At 42.5% G+C, this 18,754-nt stretch overlaps 1 protein-coding gene across 2 annotated transcripts in view; it reads right to left on the reverse strand.

Annotated features, from left to right (window-relative positions):
- Positions 1–256: 256 nt before the first annotated feature.
- LOC120556282 (BTB/POZ domain-containing protein kctd15) overlaps positions 257–18,754 on the reverse strand; it is a 30,211-nt gene continuing 11,713 nt past the window's right edge. For both annotated transcript variants that reach the window (XM_039795763.1, XM_039795761.1), the window contains exons 4-5: positions 12,681–12,986; positions 257–3,765 (exon numbers count right to left, since the gene is read on the reverse strand). In XM_039795763.1, coding sequence (XP_039651697.1) covers positions 3,607–3,765; positions 12,681–12,986 — 465 coding nt within the window. In that variant the 3' untranslated portion in view covers positions 257–3,606. The remainder of the gene's footprint in view (positions 3,766–12,680; positions 12,987–18,754) is intronic.

The raw sequence follows: 18,754 nt of genomic DNA on the forward strand, positions 1-18,754 counted from the left end.
TGCTGATCCGGATTCAGCCTTGAAGACGACCGTCCTGCTTTGCGAAAATGAACGAGGATCCCCCATATGCTTGTGTACAGTAGGCTGGGGAGATTTCTCAGGTTTCATCAGTTTAATTACAGGACAAAGAGATCAACATACTGAATACGGCAACCACATACATGCTTCTCGAGATCACCAATAGTATACAAGCAATAGTAACCTGACAGAGGTTAATGGAAGAACACATGGAGATCAATGAGACACACATCAGATATACATCAGAACATCCTTTTATTATCGCAAATATGCAAGAAAAGTCAAATGGAGACACTGTAAATGAACACATGCCCTTTAATACCACAGTCTAATTGTTTTAAACACTTTAAATAATATACATTTGCACCTTATTATACCCTTTGACATGTTTTAATCCATATGTACACAATGTAATGCTTTGAATTCTTTTCATTCTATTTGTGAAGAGGACCAAGAGGTTTCTTAAAAACACAAGGGTCCTGTAAAACCCAGAGTCCTGATAATTCAATATACAATAACTGTACAACTGACCCGCCTTAGAGGTGGAGTGAATGCCATTTGAACTGGCTGAAACACTGACCAGTACTTCATCTGAAACGACTGGCATGTGTGATCATGTCTATGAAGTTTCCAGTCCTGTCGAGTTTGTCTACCTTTTGTAGTTAACCTGCACTTATTCGCAGAGTCGAAAGGGGGTATTCCATGTTTGGTTATTGCAGACAGAAGCCCCAAACTGCAATTTTTGTTCCTTTTTCTCACTTTATATGTAGGCGTGAACAGCCATTTATGTTTTTGTTCTAATGTGTATGACCCCTCGGCTTTTTAAAGCTAATAAAAGCCCATTCTATGATTTCCAAATTCCACATCAGTGAGAAAACATGCTTTCTTTCCTTCCTCCCTGAAAAAAGTCATTCTTGCACGTGTGGTTATAGCACTAGTTTTTTTTACCCCTGTTTCCTCAAGAACTAACCCAGATGAGTTTCCACACTTCGTATCAACTGGATCAAATATCTCAGGATCAGCAGCAGAGTCAAGTCGCCCGGCTGTACAGTACTGTAAGTTTGGAGTATGCTCAGATTTGACTCATCAGTTTGGTTTGTTGCAGTGTGGTACAGCGAGCCACAGTGTAGGAGGGCGATTTGAAAAAAAATTACAAAAGCTGCGCATGGGGATGACACAGCAGCAGGGGGTGCAACCCGAGTTTCTACTGGCACCACTGAGCTGGGAGCCTTCGGGGAGGCGGAGGGGGGCAAGGAGCGCTGTGAAGAGCCCAACATGCCTCGGCACATGAAAGGCCTGGTTGACCATTCCCTTTGAGGCGACTGGATGCAAAGGCGCAGGCCACTGGCAGGTCAGAACAAAGATAGGCTTGATTGTGAGAGAGACCCCCAGGGAGGAGTGAGCTGGACTGGGAGCTACACTTACACCGAGCTCATCTCTATCCACTCATTGGCCTTATTTAATCAGCGGCCATCCGGAGAGAGCAAATATTAGAACATGGTCAGAAGAACTACCACCCATTTTTAATGAACAACTAGTTTAAAAAAACTAACCCCAGTTTAACTCAAACTAAGGCCAGAGCTCACCAAGATCAGAATGGACTTCTTCTTTTTTTTTCATCAGTCTTTTGGAATGGAAGAAACAGCATCTGTAAGTTACACAAATACAAAGCGTGACAACTTGGCCTTTCTTGTTTCTGTCTTTGATCCAGAAATGTTGAGAATAAGACCAAAAGAATGAGAGCAGGATAGAGTAAACACCACCCACTCGCCTCTTTGTGAATAAGATGCTGATGCTGGGAGTACAGCTCACTTTGGGTTCTGACATACATACATGTGAAGAACCATCGAAAATAATCTTGGTTTAGGAGTGACAATGTTGAAACTAACAGAGACTTTGTCTCTAAAACTTTTTTGTGAAGGTACTGTGAGCTATTCTCAACAAAACTGTAAAGACTGGAGGCCTGGAGGAACAAATTGTTGGTTGCCTTCTGACGTTTTTTTTATTTATTTTTTTTATAATGCTTTGTGTCTTTTTTTTGTAGCTATAAACTGTAAAAAGAGATGGTGCCTTTATGTTTGTACAATCAACAAAATAGGCACCTTGTCACCTTTGGTACCTGCAGTATTTGTTCTGTTGTAACTTTTGCTTGTTTTAAATGTTTTAATGTTCTAGTCTCCAATAACATGAGAAGATAAACAGCTTGATTGGCACCGGTCACTGGGTTCAAACAAGTGGTGGGTGGGAACAGGGCAGGGCAGCTCTGTAGGAAATGTTTAAGTGCAAAGAAACATTAAGCATTTAGAGTACATCTCTTGCTGATCACGAGACATACTGGTAAACGTCCACGTTGGTCCTCAAGTCTTTAACATTCTAACTCAACAAAACTGCAATACACTTAGAGCTTGTGCAAGTTTAAACCTGAATTTCAAATTTACTGAAACTGTCTCAAACGTCTGCTAAATCCGAGCAAAAGAGCCAACACCCGAGATATGTTTTAGAGCTAATGAGCAGAAAATCCAGAGCAAGTTTTTATGTGTGCAACACATTTGACTATAAACCATTTTGAAATATCCAGGTTCTCTTCTATCCCCGTTTGAACAATGGGACTTTTTCCGGCTCTGAATGCGTTGCCAGCCAGATCGCTTTAGCCACATAGCCTGCGGACATCTGAGTTTCTGCAGCTACTGCCAAGAAACGCTCCCTCACAAGCTCTCAAAGCCTAATGAATACAACGTTCATACATCCTTCATATTGGAGAAAGGAAAAAAAGAGACATTAAAAATAATCCTATTAATAATAATTGTTTACACCATTTCATGATAAGAACAGCAAAAGGAGCAAGAAGAACATACTTTAGAAACAACAATGAAAATTGTAATAAACAATCATTTTGGCAAACGATGCTGTTTTCGGCGAGGCCCCGCCGTCTGTAGCGAGGCCTGTGGAGTGAGGTGGGACGGGGTTGGAGGGTCGAGGGCTCGGGCGGATTGGGGTCTTTCCGGGGACTCGCGAGATGGGATTATGTCCTCTTCCTGTCATCCTTAACAGCGTCCTGTCTGCCAAAGCTTTCTTGTCCCACAGCAGGCCAGACATGGGCCCTCATACAGAGACAGAACCGGATGATACACCACTAAAAGAGGGGTAGAAGGGTGGGGGGGGAGGGGGCGGTTTTGGGATTCAAGAAGGGGGGGGCAGTTGTGTCACTCCAAAAAGGGTCAGGACACCTTTTTTTATGAGAAGAAGAGGGAAAAATCATGGTGCCAAAAATGGTTCAAGTAAGCTGCTGTTGAGTCCATTTGTTGTCGTCGTTTTCATCACAGACCCAGATTCTTTGGGCGTCATTTCACATAATCAAAAACTTTTGCTGCTGATGCTTTTTTTTTCTCTCCTTTGTTTGGTACTACATTCCCCTTAGAGTTCTGCAGAGCTGGCGAGGTTAACAAGCCACTGCTAATACTTAGGTATGTTGGGGGTGGCTGTGGTCCTGTTTGGGCAGGGAGGGGGGGCAGGGGTAGGCGGGGTGGGGTGGCGTGAGAAGATGGAAGGAGTATTGGTGGGGTTTGGCAGTCCCTCTCCCAGAACGCTCTAGTCCAGCGGTTCCTGTTTTATCCTGATGGGCGTGTTGATGGAGAGACTCCGCCGGTCCTCGCGACACAACACGTACTCGCTGAACTGGGATGAGTCCACGCCGCCTCCGCAAGACGCCGCCACGCTGAAACCTTTCTGGAAAAGACGCTCCAGAACCTGCAGGCGGGGACAGAGGGAGGAGAGTAAAGCGAAGGCTATTAATAACAGAACTGCCGTGTCGATATAGCTAAGTCTAACATAGAAGTGTTACTGATAGAGATGCAGGTTTTAAGTTTCATACTTCTTTAAAGGAAAAGTTCAACATTTTGGGGACAAAATGTTCATTTGCTTTCTTCTAACTCTCCCAAATTACAAAAATAAATACTATTTCCCAAAATGTCAAACTTTTATTTTAATGTAACCCCTTTTTCTTTTGTGTGTGATGAATACTTTTCAACTTCTCCAAACAGAATAAGACCACAGTCAGTCGTTTATAGGAAAGTTTAGTGATATCTCATTGCCAGAATTTTAAACTGCCCATCAGCAGCAAATATAAGTAAGTCTTGGATCACTTTTTTTGATATCCATCCATCCTCACATCAACCTCAGAGCTCCATCAGTCACAACATACACCATGTGCCATTAACCTCCCCCTCCTCCAATCACACGTAGTGATGGAAATAGAACCAGAGGGCAGTCCAACATCACACCACCTCTGCAATATTCATGCCGCTTGTGCCGCATTGGCTACTGAACCGAGGGCATGAGCTCAAAGGGATGAGGAGAGCGGAGTGTGAGTGAGGTGTGTTAAGAGGCTGAGTGGAGCTCAGCGTGGTGATTACTGGAGCTCCTAATTTGAGTAATGAGGCCAGGGAGCGAAGGAGAGAACGATGTGTGGGGAATGAGGAGAGAGAGTAATGGGTGATCTGTGTGAGGACACAAGCGTTGGAGCTGTGGGGAGAGAACAGGAGACAGGGATGCATGCCTGGCCCCGACTCTGGCCGTTGATACACACACTAGTCCACACGCAGATATGCTCAGACGCAAAACATGTGAACTTCAAGAACCCTTTTCTCTCATCTGCCATAATCCTTGTGGGATGTTTTTTTTTGAGGGGTATATCGAAATCCCAGTGCGAGGAGTGCTGTGTATTTACTTATTCCCCCGTCCTTTTTAATGGAGTGTGCAGTGCATGGAAATGAAAGGTCTCGCCGAGGGCTATCCCCCTCCTGCCAGATACAGAGCCAGAGAAGTTCACATAAAATAGATCAGTTTCTTCAGATGCCCATACACGCACACACACTGACACATACATTCATGGCGCAGAATGACCTCTGTAATTACAGGAGCGAGGGCCCCCATCGGAGAACTAAAATTGGGGCATTTAGGCCTGCAGGTCGAAAGGGCTGCAGCCTCCCCTGACTGGAGATTAGCCCAACAGAGAAGAGATCAACCACACGCACAAACACACAGAGATGATATGAGAGCAAGCACGCAAACTTCACCGAATGCAAATAATAACACACACGTATTCACACACCAACTTGTTGAACAGACCTGATCCCCCTCACCCCACTTCTTAAATTAAACCGAAATGTGGGCAACATGCTGCTTGTAAACCGAAAGGACGCCTCGGAAAGATTTTCGTCCTCTAGCCATACGACGTCGACAAACTCTGTAATTTGTGAGACAGAAGGGGCGGCAGACAGCTGATGGTGAGGATGGCTAATTAAGAGACCTGCCCAAGCATCAAACACTCCCAAATCCATGACAGACGATGGAGGAGCCTAACGATTATGGAAATGATATTACATAGCCTTCTTTGATCATTGCATCACATTGCATTCCCCCCCCCCCCACCATCATCTCTTAACACATGTGGGACTGTCATATTCTGCAATGAATTCGGTCACAGAGGAGAATGGCCTGATCAATAAAGATAGTCTGAAAACACTTTTATCATTAATGCATAGCAACACAAAAGACTTAAGGATATTATTATAGATAGTTGTAACTGATTCAAGGATACTGTAATGACTATAAGAATGCCATAAAAAAATTAAAATTAAAATTAAAAATTTAGTTTGACACAGTGAATTAGTGCCACGGGGGAATAAACAATAAACTGAATAATTAAGATGTATCCAAGCAAAAGGTTTCAATGTCCACAGGACACTGTCCTGAAATCAATCCCAGCTGACAACAGAAAGTAAAGCACCCTCTTACAAAGCTAAAACATGTCCTGGTGGCTCCGCTCAGCACAACATTGTGACTGCAGGCTTTCAGATCCCAGCTTATGTTGAACTTATGCAGATTTCTCTGCTTACTTTCCTGCATCACTTGAGCGAAACCATAGCAAAATATCCCAACAGCCAGTTGCATTTAAGCAATCTGATTGGTCGAAGATTCATTCCAAGCATGAGGATTTCCGTGAAATGGAATTCAAGCTAATTATTCCTTTTCATGTGCACTACTTTGAATTTAGAGAAGACCCTTCCCCGAATCTCAGTTTTGCTGTGACCATGCTTGAAGTATTTCACGACCTTATTCTTTTTTAAAACAGGAAATCAGGATACAGGGGATATGACAATACTTTACCAAAGTTTGCTAGTTCTACCCTGAACTTCTTCTTGTCTTTTTGCGTGTGATCCAAGCAGAAAATGAATAAAAACGTCTCTCTTTATCCCCTGTGATCCGTATACTTTTGAAACATAATAAACCATTCTCACTGTCACAGGGTCGATTTGGCTGCACAGGGATCTGCCCCCCAAACACACACGCACCATTCAGCATTTAACCATCTCACAGTGCTGCCACTCAATCTAGTGTCGCAATGGGGATGAGGAGGGGGTATATATCAGCCTCACTTCTCTAACCTCCCAGCACCGTATATTTTCAACCAAGTGAAGATGGCGGGGCAGGAATCAAAGTGAATGAGTCTCAGGGCTGGAAACCGGAGCACAATGTAATATTGATGGCCACCGGAGTGCACACATACTCGCAACACCTCTCAGGAGGCGCTGGAAGACACTTGCTTCTCATGGCACAGGGCTCAGAGTTGATTGACACGTATGACACACACAGACAATGTAGCATGTGATGGGCGCTGCACTCTGGGGGTCGCTTTTGTTTAACTATGCACAGTCTTTAATATGTGACAAGGAGCGCTAACCGCAGTCTCTGCATCGCATCCTCCACTCATTGCAAGCATCTGGCACAAAACAGCCGAGAAGCTCTGACTCTTTCTAATTCTCCGAGCCATCTGCCAGCTTTTTTAGAAAATCACAAGCGACAAAAACACTTTGACAGTGTAATATATTCCATTAGCTTTTGCGGAACTTTGCAGAACATTTATTAACAAGTAGCTGTGTTTGTGGAGCTGACAAGTCTGAGCTCATGATTACAAATGGACACTTTGATTTAAAATGTCTGTAAGTAGAATGAATCCACACAGTCATTTAGTTGGGGTGACCCTTGGGGCAATGCAACCCCTAACCCTGGCAGTGTAAATAGCCTACACATGGAGCTAGACAGGGAACAGAGGTATTTAGGGTGAGGTCAGTACAGTACAGTTCACACTAAGCAAAACAAACTTGAGCATGTGAGGATGAAGGATGTGACTCATTCAGTTACTCTTTCTTATTCCTCTGTGGTCTGTGGTTTCAGGCTTTGTGGAATAAAACTACGGTTACCAGTGGTGGAACACAACAAAGTACATCAACTCATATACTGTATTCACAATGTTGAGGTACTTGTTCTTAACTTGGACATAATCCTTTCTATGCTGCTTTATACTTCTACTCCACTACATTTCAGAGGGAACGATTGTACTTTGTACTCCACTGCCTTTATTTGACAGCAGTAGTTACTGCTGTGCTTTGCAGATCCATATTTTACACACAAAATAAATTGCCAGCTTTTAAAATATGATTCAGTGTTATAAATTAAATAAAGTGTATGAATGCATTATTAGTTCCACCTCCAACAACTGCAACCTTAGAATGCTGCTCACAGCGTAATCCATCACTAATAATGATCCAATAACATAACATTAAAAACACTCAGGGGAGGGGACATTCTGAATTCTGAGTACTTAAAGTAATTGGTTGATAATACATTTGTACTTTTACTTAAGTAAAAGTTAGAATAAAATACTTCTTAGCTTTTACTTAACCAAAAGATCTGAATACTTCTTCCACCACTGACTATAATAATAATAATAATAATAATAATAATAATAATAATAATAAGTGTATTTGATATAGCACCTTTTACAGACAAAGTCACAAAAATACAGTAAGACCCAAACTGTAAAGTGCAAGCAACACAGAAATAAAATACCAATGGAAATAAAAGAAAAAAAACTTTAAAACCCAAAGTTACAATCATGAGACAAAAGCGAGTTTAAACAAGTGAGTCTTCAGCTGCTTTTTAACTACACAACGATACGACTATAACACTGATGAAGGATGTTTTATGACACTCTTTCAGTCTATTTATAATTATGTGGATTAGAGGTAATGTTTCAGTGTGTATTCTATGTCATATGAAGTTCATTTCTTCTCATTAAACTGTGTAAGAACTTGGGAATCATCTGGTTAATTCTCTTCCTGTTCATTTTCCTAGAGGCGTCACATATCTCTTAGGAAGCTCGACTTTCCAATAACTAACCATGCTGCGTCCAACTGCTGAAGCTATCAGCGGGCAACATTGTCCTTTACCCTCACCATACTGCAGATTAATCCGCTGCCTGTTGGGCCCGAGTGCCTTCCGATGCTGAGCCACAGAGGCAGTACAGAGAGCCCTAACCACAGCAGTGTTAATGTCTTGTTCTGCCACTCGGGCCACTGAGGAGCACAGCTGAGGTGCTTGTGTGGCCTTGTCTGCTCTGATGAGCTGTGCTTTCTCTTTCCACCCAGCGCAGGATTGATGGAGTGGCAGTGTGACATGTAAGAGAGTGTTGCGACGCGTTGCGTTCCCCGCCTGGGCAGCAGGGGGACAGGGGCCCCTTCTCCACGACTGGCTCCGCTGTCACATTGATGAAGGACGGATTGGCTCTGGTCTGATCTGAGTGCTTCATCATGGTGATGTATGGAGCAGCAGGCCCAGGCTCCAGCTCTGGGACGCGTGTGTATACACCTCTGTGGCTCTTTGGCTAAATGTTTTCCCTCCGTTAAGTGCCTTTGCTGCTCTCTGTTTCTCTCCGCTGGATCTACATCACAGCGCAGGTGGTATGCATTATTCCCTAAATTCCAGTCATGACTTCATGGTGAATCACTCGCCAAGGTGGAGTTGTTTAATCTCACTCACATTTGAATACACAACACGAAGGACTTAAGAAGGGGCTACATTTACAGTATACATTGAATTCTTTCCTTCCAATATATTCTTTCTGTAGCTGTATACAAACTAAATGTAAATAGAAGATGAATTTCCTTCCAATATATTCTTTCTGTAGCTGTATACAAACTAAATGTAAATAGAAGATGAATTTCCTTCCAATATATTCTTTCTGTAGCTGTATACAAACTAAATGTAAATAGAAGATGAATTTCCTTCCAATATATTCTTTCTGTAGACTTATACAAACTAGCGGTAAATAGAAGATGGTATAAAAATGTATCACAAATTGATACTCTTGAAAAAAGAGTCCTTGAAATGCTTTGAATACCACTGAGTAATTCAATGAGATGTGTCACTCCGAAGTATAACCACATTTAGGGGTCTTACTTTATTTTTAAGTGAATAAAAAAGGAATCATGAACTGCAAAACTGAAAAGTTGCTCTGTTTAGTGTACAGTAAAGTATTGAGAAACGTCATGTTATCTCATTGTGACCAAAGTATCACAAGGTCTAGCAGTTTCCAGCCCTGGGCAAGACAGCAGTACCTTAACTTCAATAAAATCGTTTGAGACTAAAATGAATTTTCTATGCCAGTGACGTATAATAAATTGAAAACAGAGTACATTTAGAAGTTGTCACGTATCCATCTCTTTCCTGTCAAGACCTCTTCAAAAACCAATACTAAGTACTAATACTCAGTCGTCGTCCCCCCCCCCCCTTCTTTCTCTCCTTGGTCTTCCTCTGTGGGCAGGGTGTGGTTGTGTGTGTGTGTTCCCCTGGGTTGGGGTCCAGGTTTGAAATCAGATCAGAGGCTCATTGTCTGGCGGGTAAGACGATTATTTTCCTAACCTTCTCATACCTTCACGCAACAATGAGAGAGGACAGAATGAGTTGATGTTTAGAAAAATCTCCTCTTACACCGAAAAACACCTCCATCTGCTCCTTGCGTCCTCATCTACATCGACTCAATGAGCCGGGGCCCCCCTCTACTGTGCTTGCGTATTTGTGTGTGTTTGCGCTTTTTTTTAAAAACAGAATTGCATGTATCTGTGTTTCCTGAAGGGGCCAGGCAGCAAGAGACCCAAGACTCTGACGCCACAACTAACACCGCTTTAACCGAGCGAGGCCATACTGTGAGACAAAGGGGAGCACCGCTTACAGGAAACCTTGAAGATCTAGCTCCTCAGTTTGCAGTTTGTCTGAAAAGAGGATTTCAGCTCGCCTCGCCTTCAGAGGAGCAGCCCAATAAAAACCTAAACAATAAAAACTCCTTCAAGACCATGTTAATCAGACGCGCTCACATCCCATAAACCACTCTCACTGGTAAACAGAGTGGGAAAATGTTGTGTTAGTTGATGCGGCCAATTAATTATATTGCAAGTCATTTAAAAATCTATAAAAGAAGTATAAACCGGTTTAGGCTGTTTGAGAAATTGTAAGTATGGTATTAAAAAATGCAATACGTATATTTCAATTGCCTTGAGCGGTGTTATATTGGAGTCTTTTTTTTTTTAAAAGGAGCTGTGTCTTAAAAAGGAGTAAAGCGTAAATTATGCATATCATTTCCCCCCTTTCCATTCCTCTTCTTCATTTTTTCGCAGGAAAACATGGCCGCAGTCCACACGTGCTTTGTCCCGCTTGCTCGGCTCTCCTCCCTGGAGGTGGTCTCGCACACTAGCAGGAGGGAGGTGGAGGTGTCAGAGCACACTAGCCTGCCTGGGAGAGGCTGCCTCTGGGTGCTGGAGGGGGGACGGCTCCTCTAAGTGTTGGCCTGTTCATGGCTGTGGGCACTGAAGTGTGTTATATCGAGCCTGTGGTGTGAGGCTGTTAAGTTTCCCCCCGTTCTCCCTCTTACAGACCTCTCTGGGTAACACAACTGTAAAACTAGTTTTCTGAAGTTGTTATTAACGTTTTACTGCTATACCACACTGCTGTCAACTCAGCTTTTAGACAAAGAGATCTCAGTCAGACTACCTGTTTGAAAATGGTATTACATACTGTAAAACAATGAGCAGTCACACATTACAGTGGACAGGCTAGGCTCAAGCACAGCCACAAAAGCCACTTGAAGGATGTGAGTGAGTCCATCTTTAGACAGAATAAAATACTACACACACCCGCCATTACCTCTGGTAATCTCTCCACAAACTGACTGTAGCTCCATCAAAGTAGCTATTATCTCAGTTAGTGACAACAAGCTATTATCTCTACTGTGGCAAAACACAGTGCAAAGAGACACAGAAAATGCAAATTGTCTTAAAGCAAAGTTTTGAGGTGAAATTCTAGCTTATAGACAATGAAAACCAGTGTATGTTTGTAAAATAAAATCTGCAAATTGACAAAGAATATCTGGACTGATATAATGAAGAAGCGACAGTCTCACCCTCAGCAGACGCTGTGTGAGTGTACAGTACAAATGCCAGCCAGATGTTTAAGTGTGAATGAAAGTGTTGAAGGGGTGCTGGTGAAAATGGTTTGCTTGTGCAGCAAAAATACTTTGCTGGATAAATAAAGGTAAAAAAATAAAAAAATCTCCACTGTGACAACATGCGGAGCCACAAATCATGTTGACTGACTCGTCAAGGCATAACTCATTTATTTTATTAGTTATGGCTAACCTCAAAGACGGGACTGATGCCATAAAACACCTACAGTGCCAAATCAAACTTAAACAGATGCAGAACTAGAGTGTATAGACACAATGTACACAAGAGACCTGTGCATTTATAATAATTATCTTTTCTTCCTAATGCAGAAAATATTTTATCCTTGGAAAAATAAAAGCTAGCTAAGGACCTTAAGGTAAAAATACAGTTTATATTAGGAAATACTTTACTTGAAGTCTTATATATGCCATTAAGTGTGCAATTTTGTAATATACAGTAGTCAAATCACAAATGCATACATTACATAATATGTTTTGACATCCATTTAAACACCTTATGAATCTGTTAGGAATGTGCCCTAAAGTTACTGTATACGTATACCCTAGACACACACATGGTGTGTATTCACCAAAGGCCTGCAGTGACCACTGAGAAAAGCTCCATAGTTAGTAAGGCAGATAGGTAGTTGTAATCTGTCTTTCACTGTTTCTCATATTGACTCTGCAAGTATGAACCTGACTTGTTCTGAATTTAATTTAATCTCAACTCAGGACCGCTCTGTGTGAGTTGTGCACAACTAGCCCTGTCTACCTTCAATCTACAGAGAGGATGCATATACAATATACAGTATTCACAGTTATGGTGCCACAAACTGAATAGAGGCACTGGAATTAACTTTGTAGCAAGTCGTGCTTCCTACAGCTCAAGACAGTTCATTTGTTAGTAAAGTTTGAACCTGATATCATGAGACTTTATCAAAGCTGTACACAAAGTTACATCAAAGCACTGAGACTTACTTGCTGGTTCTCCATTGTGTGTGTTGCATTATACTTTCAGCCTTTAAAAAAGAAATCGAAAAACTGGCTACATTATAAAAAGCGTTTTCTGCTTACTGTCTAGTTTGCACATTTTCATTTCAGACCAATAGCTTAATTTAGTTTATTATTTAGTGTATTATTCGGATTTCAATCACAGTATAATATTCCTAAAATGAACTTCATATCTGGCAGTGCATGTATAGTGACAACAGGACATTACAATAGAGCTCCTGTAGAACACTGTGAAAACACTGTGCTGGGTTGCTTCAATCACTAATATGACAAACATGTGTACTGTTGCCAAATGGGGTGTCCAGTGTGTTACCTGGACGGAGTTGAGCCTGCAGTAGCCATTGAGGGGAAAGCGGATGACGTGTGTTGGGTCTTGGTTCCAGCCAGCGTTGACTGAGTTGCACATAACGTCTCCGGTCTCAGGGAAGATCTCCTCGATAAGGACCTTCTCCCCACTCAAGGCAATCCTCTCGCCCAGGTCGGGTGTGACGCGAACCACCAGGCAGTCGCAAGGCTGCGCCATCCGCCGTTGCTCGCGCTCCTGCTTCCAGCGCTCCAGCTCCTTGATCATGGGCGTCAGCTGGTAATAGCGTGCCTCCTCGTACAGCAGGTGGAAGTCCTACACAGGAGATGAATGCAGTCAGTTAGCACATATGTACTGCAGTGGTTCCCAACCTTTTGGTCTGAGATACCCTCACAGCTATGGTTGCCACCTTCAATGTGGAAAATAGGGGACACCTTGCCAGCGGTCCTATGCACAAATCAAGCGGGGGGCCTTCATGAGATTTTGAATGTCAGACACTTAATTTCCTGAATTATGGTGAATTCTTAGGGACAGGGCATTTATTTTTTCAATATGGGACGATCCCTTATTATACGGGACAGGTGGCAACCCTACTTACAGCCCTGTCAGATGAACTTGCGTACCCCTTCATCAATTTACAATGCATGTTCCATATGTATTACACTATTCATTATATAAAAGAAGATCATATTCATTATATTATATTCATATCATCACATATTGTAAATATTTTCATAAAACTGAGCTGTCAATATTAGGATTGGTTTGGTCAGCAATCCCAAGTCTCGCTTTGCTAGACCCTCTTCCAAAGCTTGCTGAAGGAGAGTCTGGCTACTCCACATAGCATTTGGGGATGGGAGGCAAACATGCTCTGGTTTATTGGCATTTCTTTAAACCAATCACAATCGTCTTGGACGGTGCTAAGCACCGGAGAAAAGCCGCGGAGCCGCTGCTTAATAGGATCGAAAGGAACTTGTTTTGGTGGAACATGTGTTCAAGGTGTTTAAAAGTTGTTTTATTCGTTCAACAGAAAACTCAGATTGGACAGATAGTCTAGCTAGCTGTATGGATTTACCCTGCTGAGATCTGAGAAAAGGTTAACCATAGTCCTCATAAATTGACCGGAGTTTAAAATGCCAACACAAAGGAAGCCCAAGGCAACGGATATCCGGCCTAAATGAGTGAAATCCAGCGGATTTTCCGGCGGCAACGGAGCAATCCCGGAAGTGGAGCATCAAGGATATAGACTAGCAATCCTACAACCACTAGCCTTTTAGGCTACTACTACTTGGAGTGAATCTGAATGTTTAAACCATATATCCATTAATGTTAATTTAAGCCATTACTTTTAGCTAACTATTTCAACTTTTAGCTATTTGAACCGTTTCTCCTTTACTTTTATCTTAAAACTAAACTGTTTAGTCATTAGTTTAACTAGTTATTTCTACCATTTATTTATGACTTTTAGCTAAAGTTCTGTGCTCGCTTGCTAACTTTTTACACACTCTTACATAACTGCAACATGTTATGTTAAGGTGTTACAGTTGACTTCAATAGGCTATGTGGATATATTCTTCCAATCAAATCATAATTTCTATTATCTTTTTATTTATTTATTGAGATACTTTACGATCGTTCCACGGTCCCCCCTGGCAACTGCAAAAGTACCCCCGGGGTACACATACCCCTGGTTAGGAATCACTCATGTACTGTGCAATCCTCTTGGCTATATATGTGACTAACACACTGTGATTTTTACTACATTACAGTTCAACACCAAGGTAATCAGGACAAACCCTACACATACAGTACTGTGGAACATTAGGGTGGCAGTGGAAGATATATTTACAGGGTATCCTGATGGCTTCTGCACAGCAACCAATGACAAAGTGTCCTTGAGCAAGACACTTAACCACTAATTACTCCAGGAGTGCTGTTCTGGCTGCATCTGCACGTTGACCCATCTACAGTAGTGAAACACTAACTGTGCGGTACAGGCATGCATGGAGGAACAAATAGCTAATTGCATTGTGATGATTAAATACAAAATGTTGCACAATATATCTGAATATTTTAAGGAAACATTTCTTTTATTCTTTATATGTGAATGTTAGATACCACCGGTAGATACCACCACTCAGTGAGGCTGTCACAAGAAACCATTACTAAGGAGGGCAAAGGGTCAAGGCACAATGTTTCTGACCCATAAACTCATTACTGAGGCTTCTTGTAATGTAAGCAGCATAAAAGTCCTACACTTATGGTAAATCGATCTGGATGAGAATCAAACAAATAACCAAAATGTAAAAGTACTTTGGTTTGTTTGTTTGTCCAAAACAGAGCAGGGTTTAACGTCTCACTTTTACCATGCAATGCATCTTCTGGATAGAAGAACAATAATCTAAGATCAGGGATTGCCTTCGACCAGCAGGACAACACTCTCAATAAACAAAGCATAGCCATGCTGCAGCTCTCCTCCGCAGTAGCTCTTGGCAGAGCTGTGCTAGCCTTTAGCATGTTTCAGTGAGCCGACTCCAGAAAGGCCGTCAGAAGGGCTCCAGTGAAGTGGGATGGTGCATTCCTGTGTGCAGACAGTCTGCAGCAGATTGCCTGCCTCTCCCTCCTGGGCAGGGCTTGCTGGGGGCCATTTGCCCCTGTGCTCTTGCCTCTAATTTCCCACAAGACCAGATGGCACTATCATTCACCGCTACCATAGAAAATAGAGGGAGGCGGAGGTTCGCTATTGGAGGCAGACGGAGGTGAGGAAAAGATATGTGCAAGTGAACATGAGGACAATCATCAGCCAAGGAGCATTTTAATGTATTCCTCACATGGAGGGAGTTTTATGTTAATGAGGCTTGCGGCCCGATGTTAAGCTCCTATTAGAACAAGATTTAATTAGGTTACACCTAAATGCTGCAAATCTTTCTGCTAAACAATTAGTAATTAATAAATCTGTGTTCTGACAACTGTTTCACAGCGACAAAGAATGACAGCCTAATTCATTCTTAGTTTGTGAACTTTTACGTTTCTATCGTACATGATGTTCATGTTCCTTAGCTCCTGGCTAAAGTTTGTTTTTAGTGCATGAACACTGTCAAACCACAGCAAACAACCCATTGTGAATCTGGTTACACATTTAATAGATACAGATAGAGGTTGCACATGATGGTGCAAAGTCTAAATGCCCTAGAAAAACGAGACACTGTACAGTATGTTTGTACTGCGGAAACGGCATACAGTATATGTTTCATATAGTCTGCATCATTGGTGGCTGTGGGTGTTGGGTGCCGGGGCTGCCGGGGAGCCCTAATCTAACCTCTACTGCTGGGTATAGAAACAGAGCATGGCAGCAAACAGCATATTCATTAACCCTGCTGCTTCTGTCAGGCTCTTTAGCCTTGAAAAGTCTTCCTCGCTGGTTTACCACATCATCTAAACTGTGCCTTCATCTGAGGCTTGTGAACGACACCCATATACAACTCCATCTGGACGAGCGTTGACGCAACACATCTTAAGCTGACGGCCTAATATTTAAGATTTCAGAATGCGAAAGAAGGGAGGAGGGGGTCCTTTTTTTCTCTTTTTCTCTCCCTTTCTCCCTGTCTTTTTCTCTCCTGGCCTTCTTGCTGCAGCTGACAAAACTCATACTGAGACGCTCCCCTTCAGGCAGCTCTCTGTATCAAAGTGTAGCTCCTCATCCTTCACAGGTCTGAAGCCATGGATGGATATGTTTTTAACAGGGGTCTGTCTGCGAGCCACTTTAGTCATCCTGAACAGCGCAGAAGACAACAGAGTAATCCTAAGCGCTGAGGTGAGGATAAGAGGGAGACAGGGCCAACAGCTCGTTCCTGGCTGCTGCTACTGCTGCCAGCTCTACGAGACAATTCATCCCCCAATCCTGTGTCCAGACAGCCCGTTTGAGCTTCAAAATAATGATCCGACCTGATCGCCCACCGGCAAGGCAACATCTCGGGGAAGGACAGAGGGAGGGAGAGACAGAGAGGGAGGCAGAGAAAGAGAAGAAGAGCAAGAAAATGATGGAAACTGTCACTACGAGGGAGTCGGAGGACTGATAAAGACCCACTGTATGTTTTGGACAAAAACATGACTAAAGCCACACAAGTAGAGGTTCACAGGTTGTTGATTAAAGAGGCCACTGACAGAAAATCCATCTAATTCTCATCTAATATACAGCACCCACAAATAATGAAAACATTAGCTCTTTCCTTTAATTTTTTTTTGCATTTATTACCTAAAGAAACAAAGCATTATTGATTTAAAGTGCAATACAAAAGCCGGAATAAACCGACGCAGAAACCACTAACTCTTAACGGTTTCTAACCATGCCCTCAATATGACTGAGCATTGCTTACACTCTTGTGATTAATTGTAGTTTGAATAATGAGAAGAGGGAGGATATTAATAGTGAATATTTTGTTCCACTGATGTAGGCTGAGCAATTTCTTTTCCTATTCTGCTCAGACTTTCACATTGATTTAGCAAAACACACAGCGCCGTGGCTGCCAGCAGCAGAACAGACCCAGCCCTCGGGCGACGGCAAGCCTGATTGTGTTCAGATAAGGACATGCTCAATTCCGCCTCGCACTATTTGCATTTTTTTTTCTCCCCGGCTTCACGCAAATTGAAAGGTATGCAGATCAACACAGGCTTATGCGAGGGGATCATAATGAGTTGAAAACAATGAAGTCCAATGCATTCTCTTCAACCGTGGTGCCTGATTGGACTGTCAAGACTTCACAGGAAGGAAGGGAAAAACTAATCGGTACTGAGTCAGGCCATCATTTGCTGAAAATATGCGGTGCTTTCATGTCATGTTCTGTTGTCTGAGGTTTGGCTCTCGTTCAGACTATCCGTGGTGCCTGGAGAGTTTGCCTCTGGCTCTGAATGGCTTGGCCTCGCCTTCCCTGTGTTCCCTTGTAGAGAATGATGAACAAGCACCAGCCCGGTGGAAAGGTTAAGGTGGAGTAGAAGTGAAGACTAGAATGCACCTAGGAAACCGTATCACTGAATAAAAACCTTGAACAGGAAGGAGCTGTAGGCAGAAAATATAATAATTTTGACAAAGTCACATGTAGTTCTGTGGATACTTTTGGGGGTGAGATTAACTTACTCGTAATGCAACCAGTTTGGTTTAAAGCTGTACTTATCAATATTGTTTAAATCAACAATGGATTACCTGACTGTAAAGTGAAAGGGGTTGTCCATAGCGATGAACATCAGAGGACGATCGTTTAGCATCTTTCAGCTCATTGTTTTGGTTTTGCATCCCGCAACTTACTGTTTTGGTTCACTCTCTCAGCTCTCATCAACCTCATCTTCAGCAGCAGATGGCAGCTGTTTTTTTCAGTATAAAAGCACTGATAAACCAAACTGAGCGCTACCTGCCCAAAAGTAAACGGCAGACAGACAACGTTAACGAACATAGTGAGCGTTTAGCAGCTGAACAGCCAGATACTTTTTCTAATGAAGTGTTGAAGAGCAAACCAGAGCTAGAAGGAAAGCAAACATTAAACATTTGCCAGGCTTCAAATAAATGTTAATGTTGCTCCATGTCTTATAAATAAGTGGTCTATATATCGACGACATTCCACTTCCGGGATTGTTCAGGTGCCGTCGGAAATTCAGCCTATGGTTAACTGCTCCTCAGATCTCTGCAGGATAAATCCCGACAGGTAGCTAGACTATCTGTCCAATCTGAGTTTTCTGTTGCTACTAAAACAAATTTTAAACGTACACGTTCCACCCAAACAAGTTCCTTCCCGAGGCTATTTTGCAGAGGCGCCGTTGCTCCATGCTGCACTTAGCGCCACCCAAGACGATTGTGATTGGTTTAAAGAAATGCCAATAAACCAGAGCACGTTTTTCTCCCATCCCGGAAAGCTGTGATGGCTAGACAGACCCTCCTATGCAGGGCTGTGGAGGAAGATCTGGCAATGCGAGACTAATAAACAAGCAACACATTCTCCATATCATCTTCATACAACTTCATCAACTTCAACAACTCCCAGCATTAAAAATATTAGCATTTTACTCTATCAGCCTGGGACGGAGACAGATAA

This window comes from Perca fluviatilis, chromosome 3 (genome assembly GCF_010015445.1).
Source record: "Perca fluviatilis chromosome 3, GENO_Pfluv_1.0, whole genome shotgun sequence".
Taxonomy (NCBI): domain Eukaryota; kingdom Metazoa; phylum Chordata; class Actinopteri; order Perciformes; family Percidae; genus Perca; species Perca fluviatilis.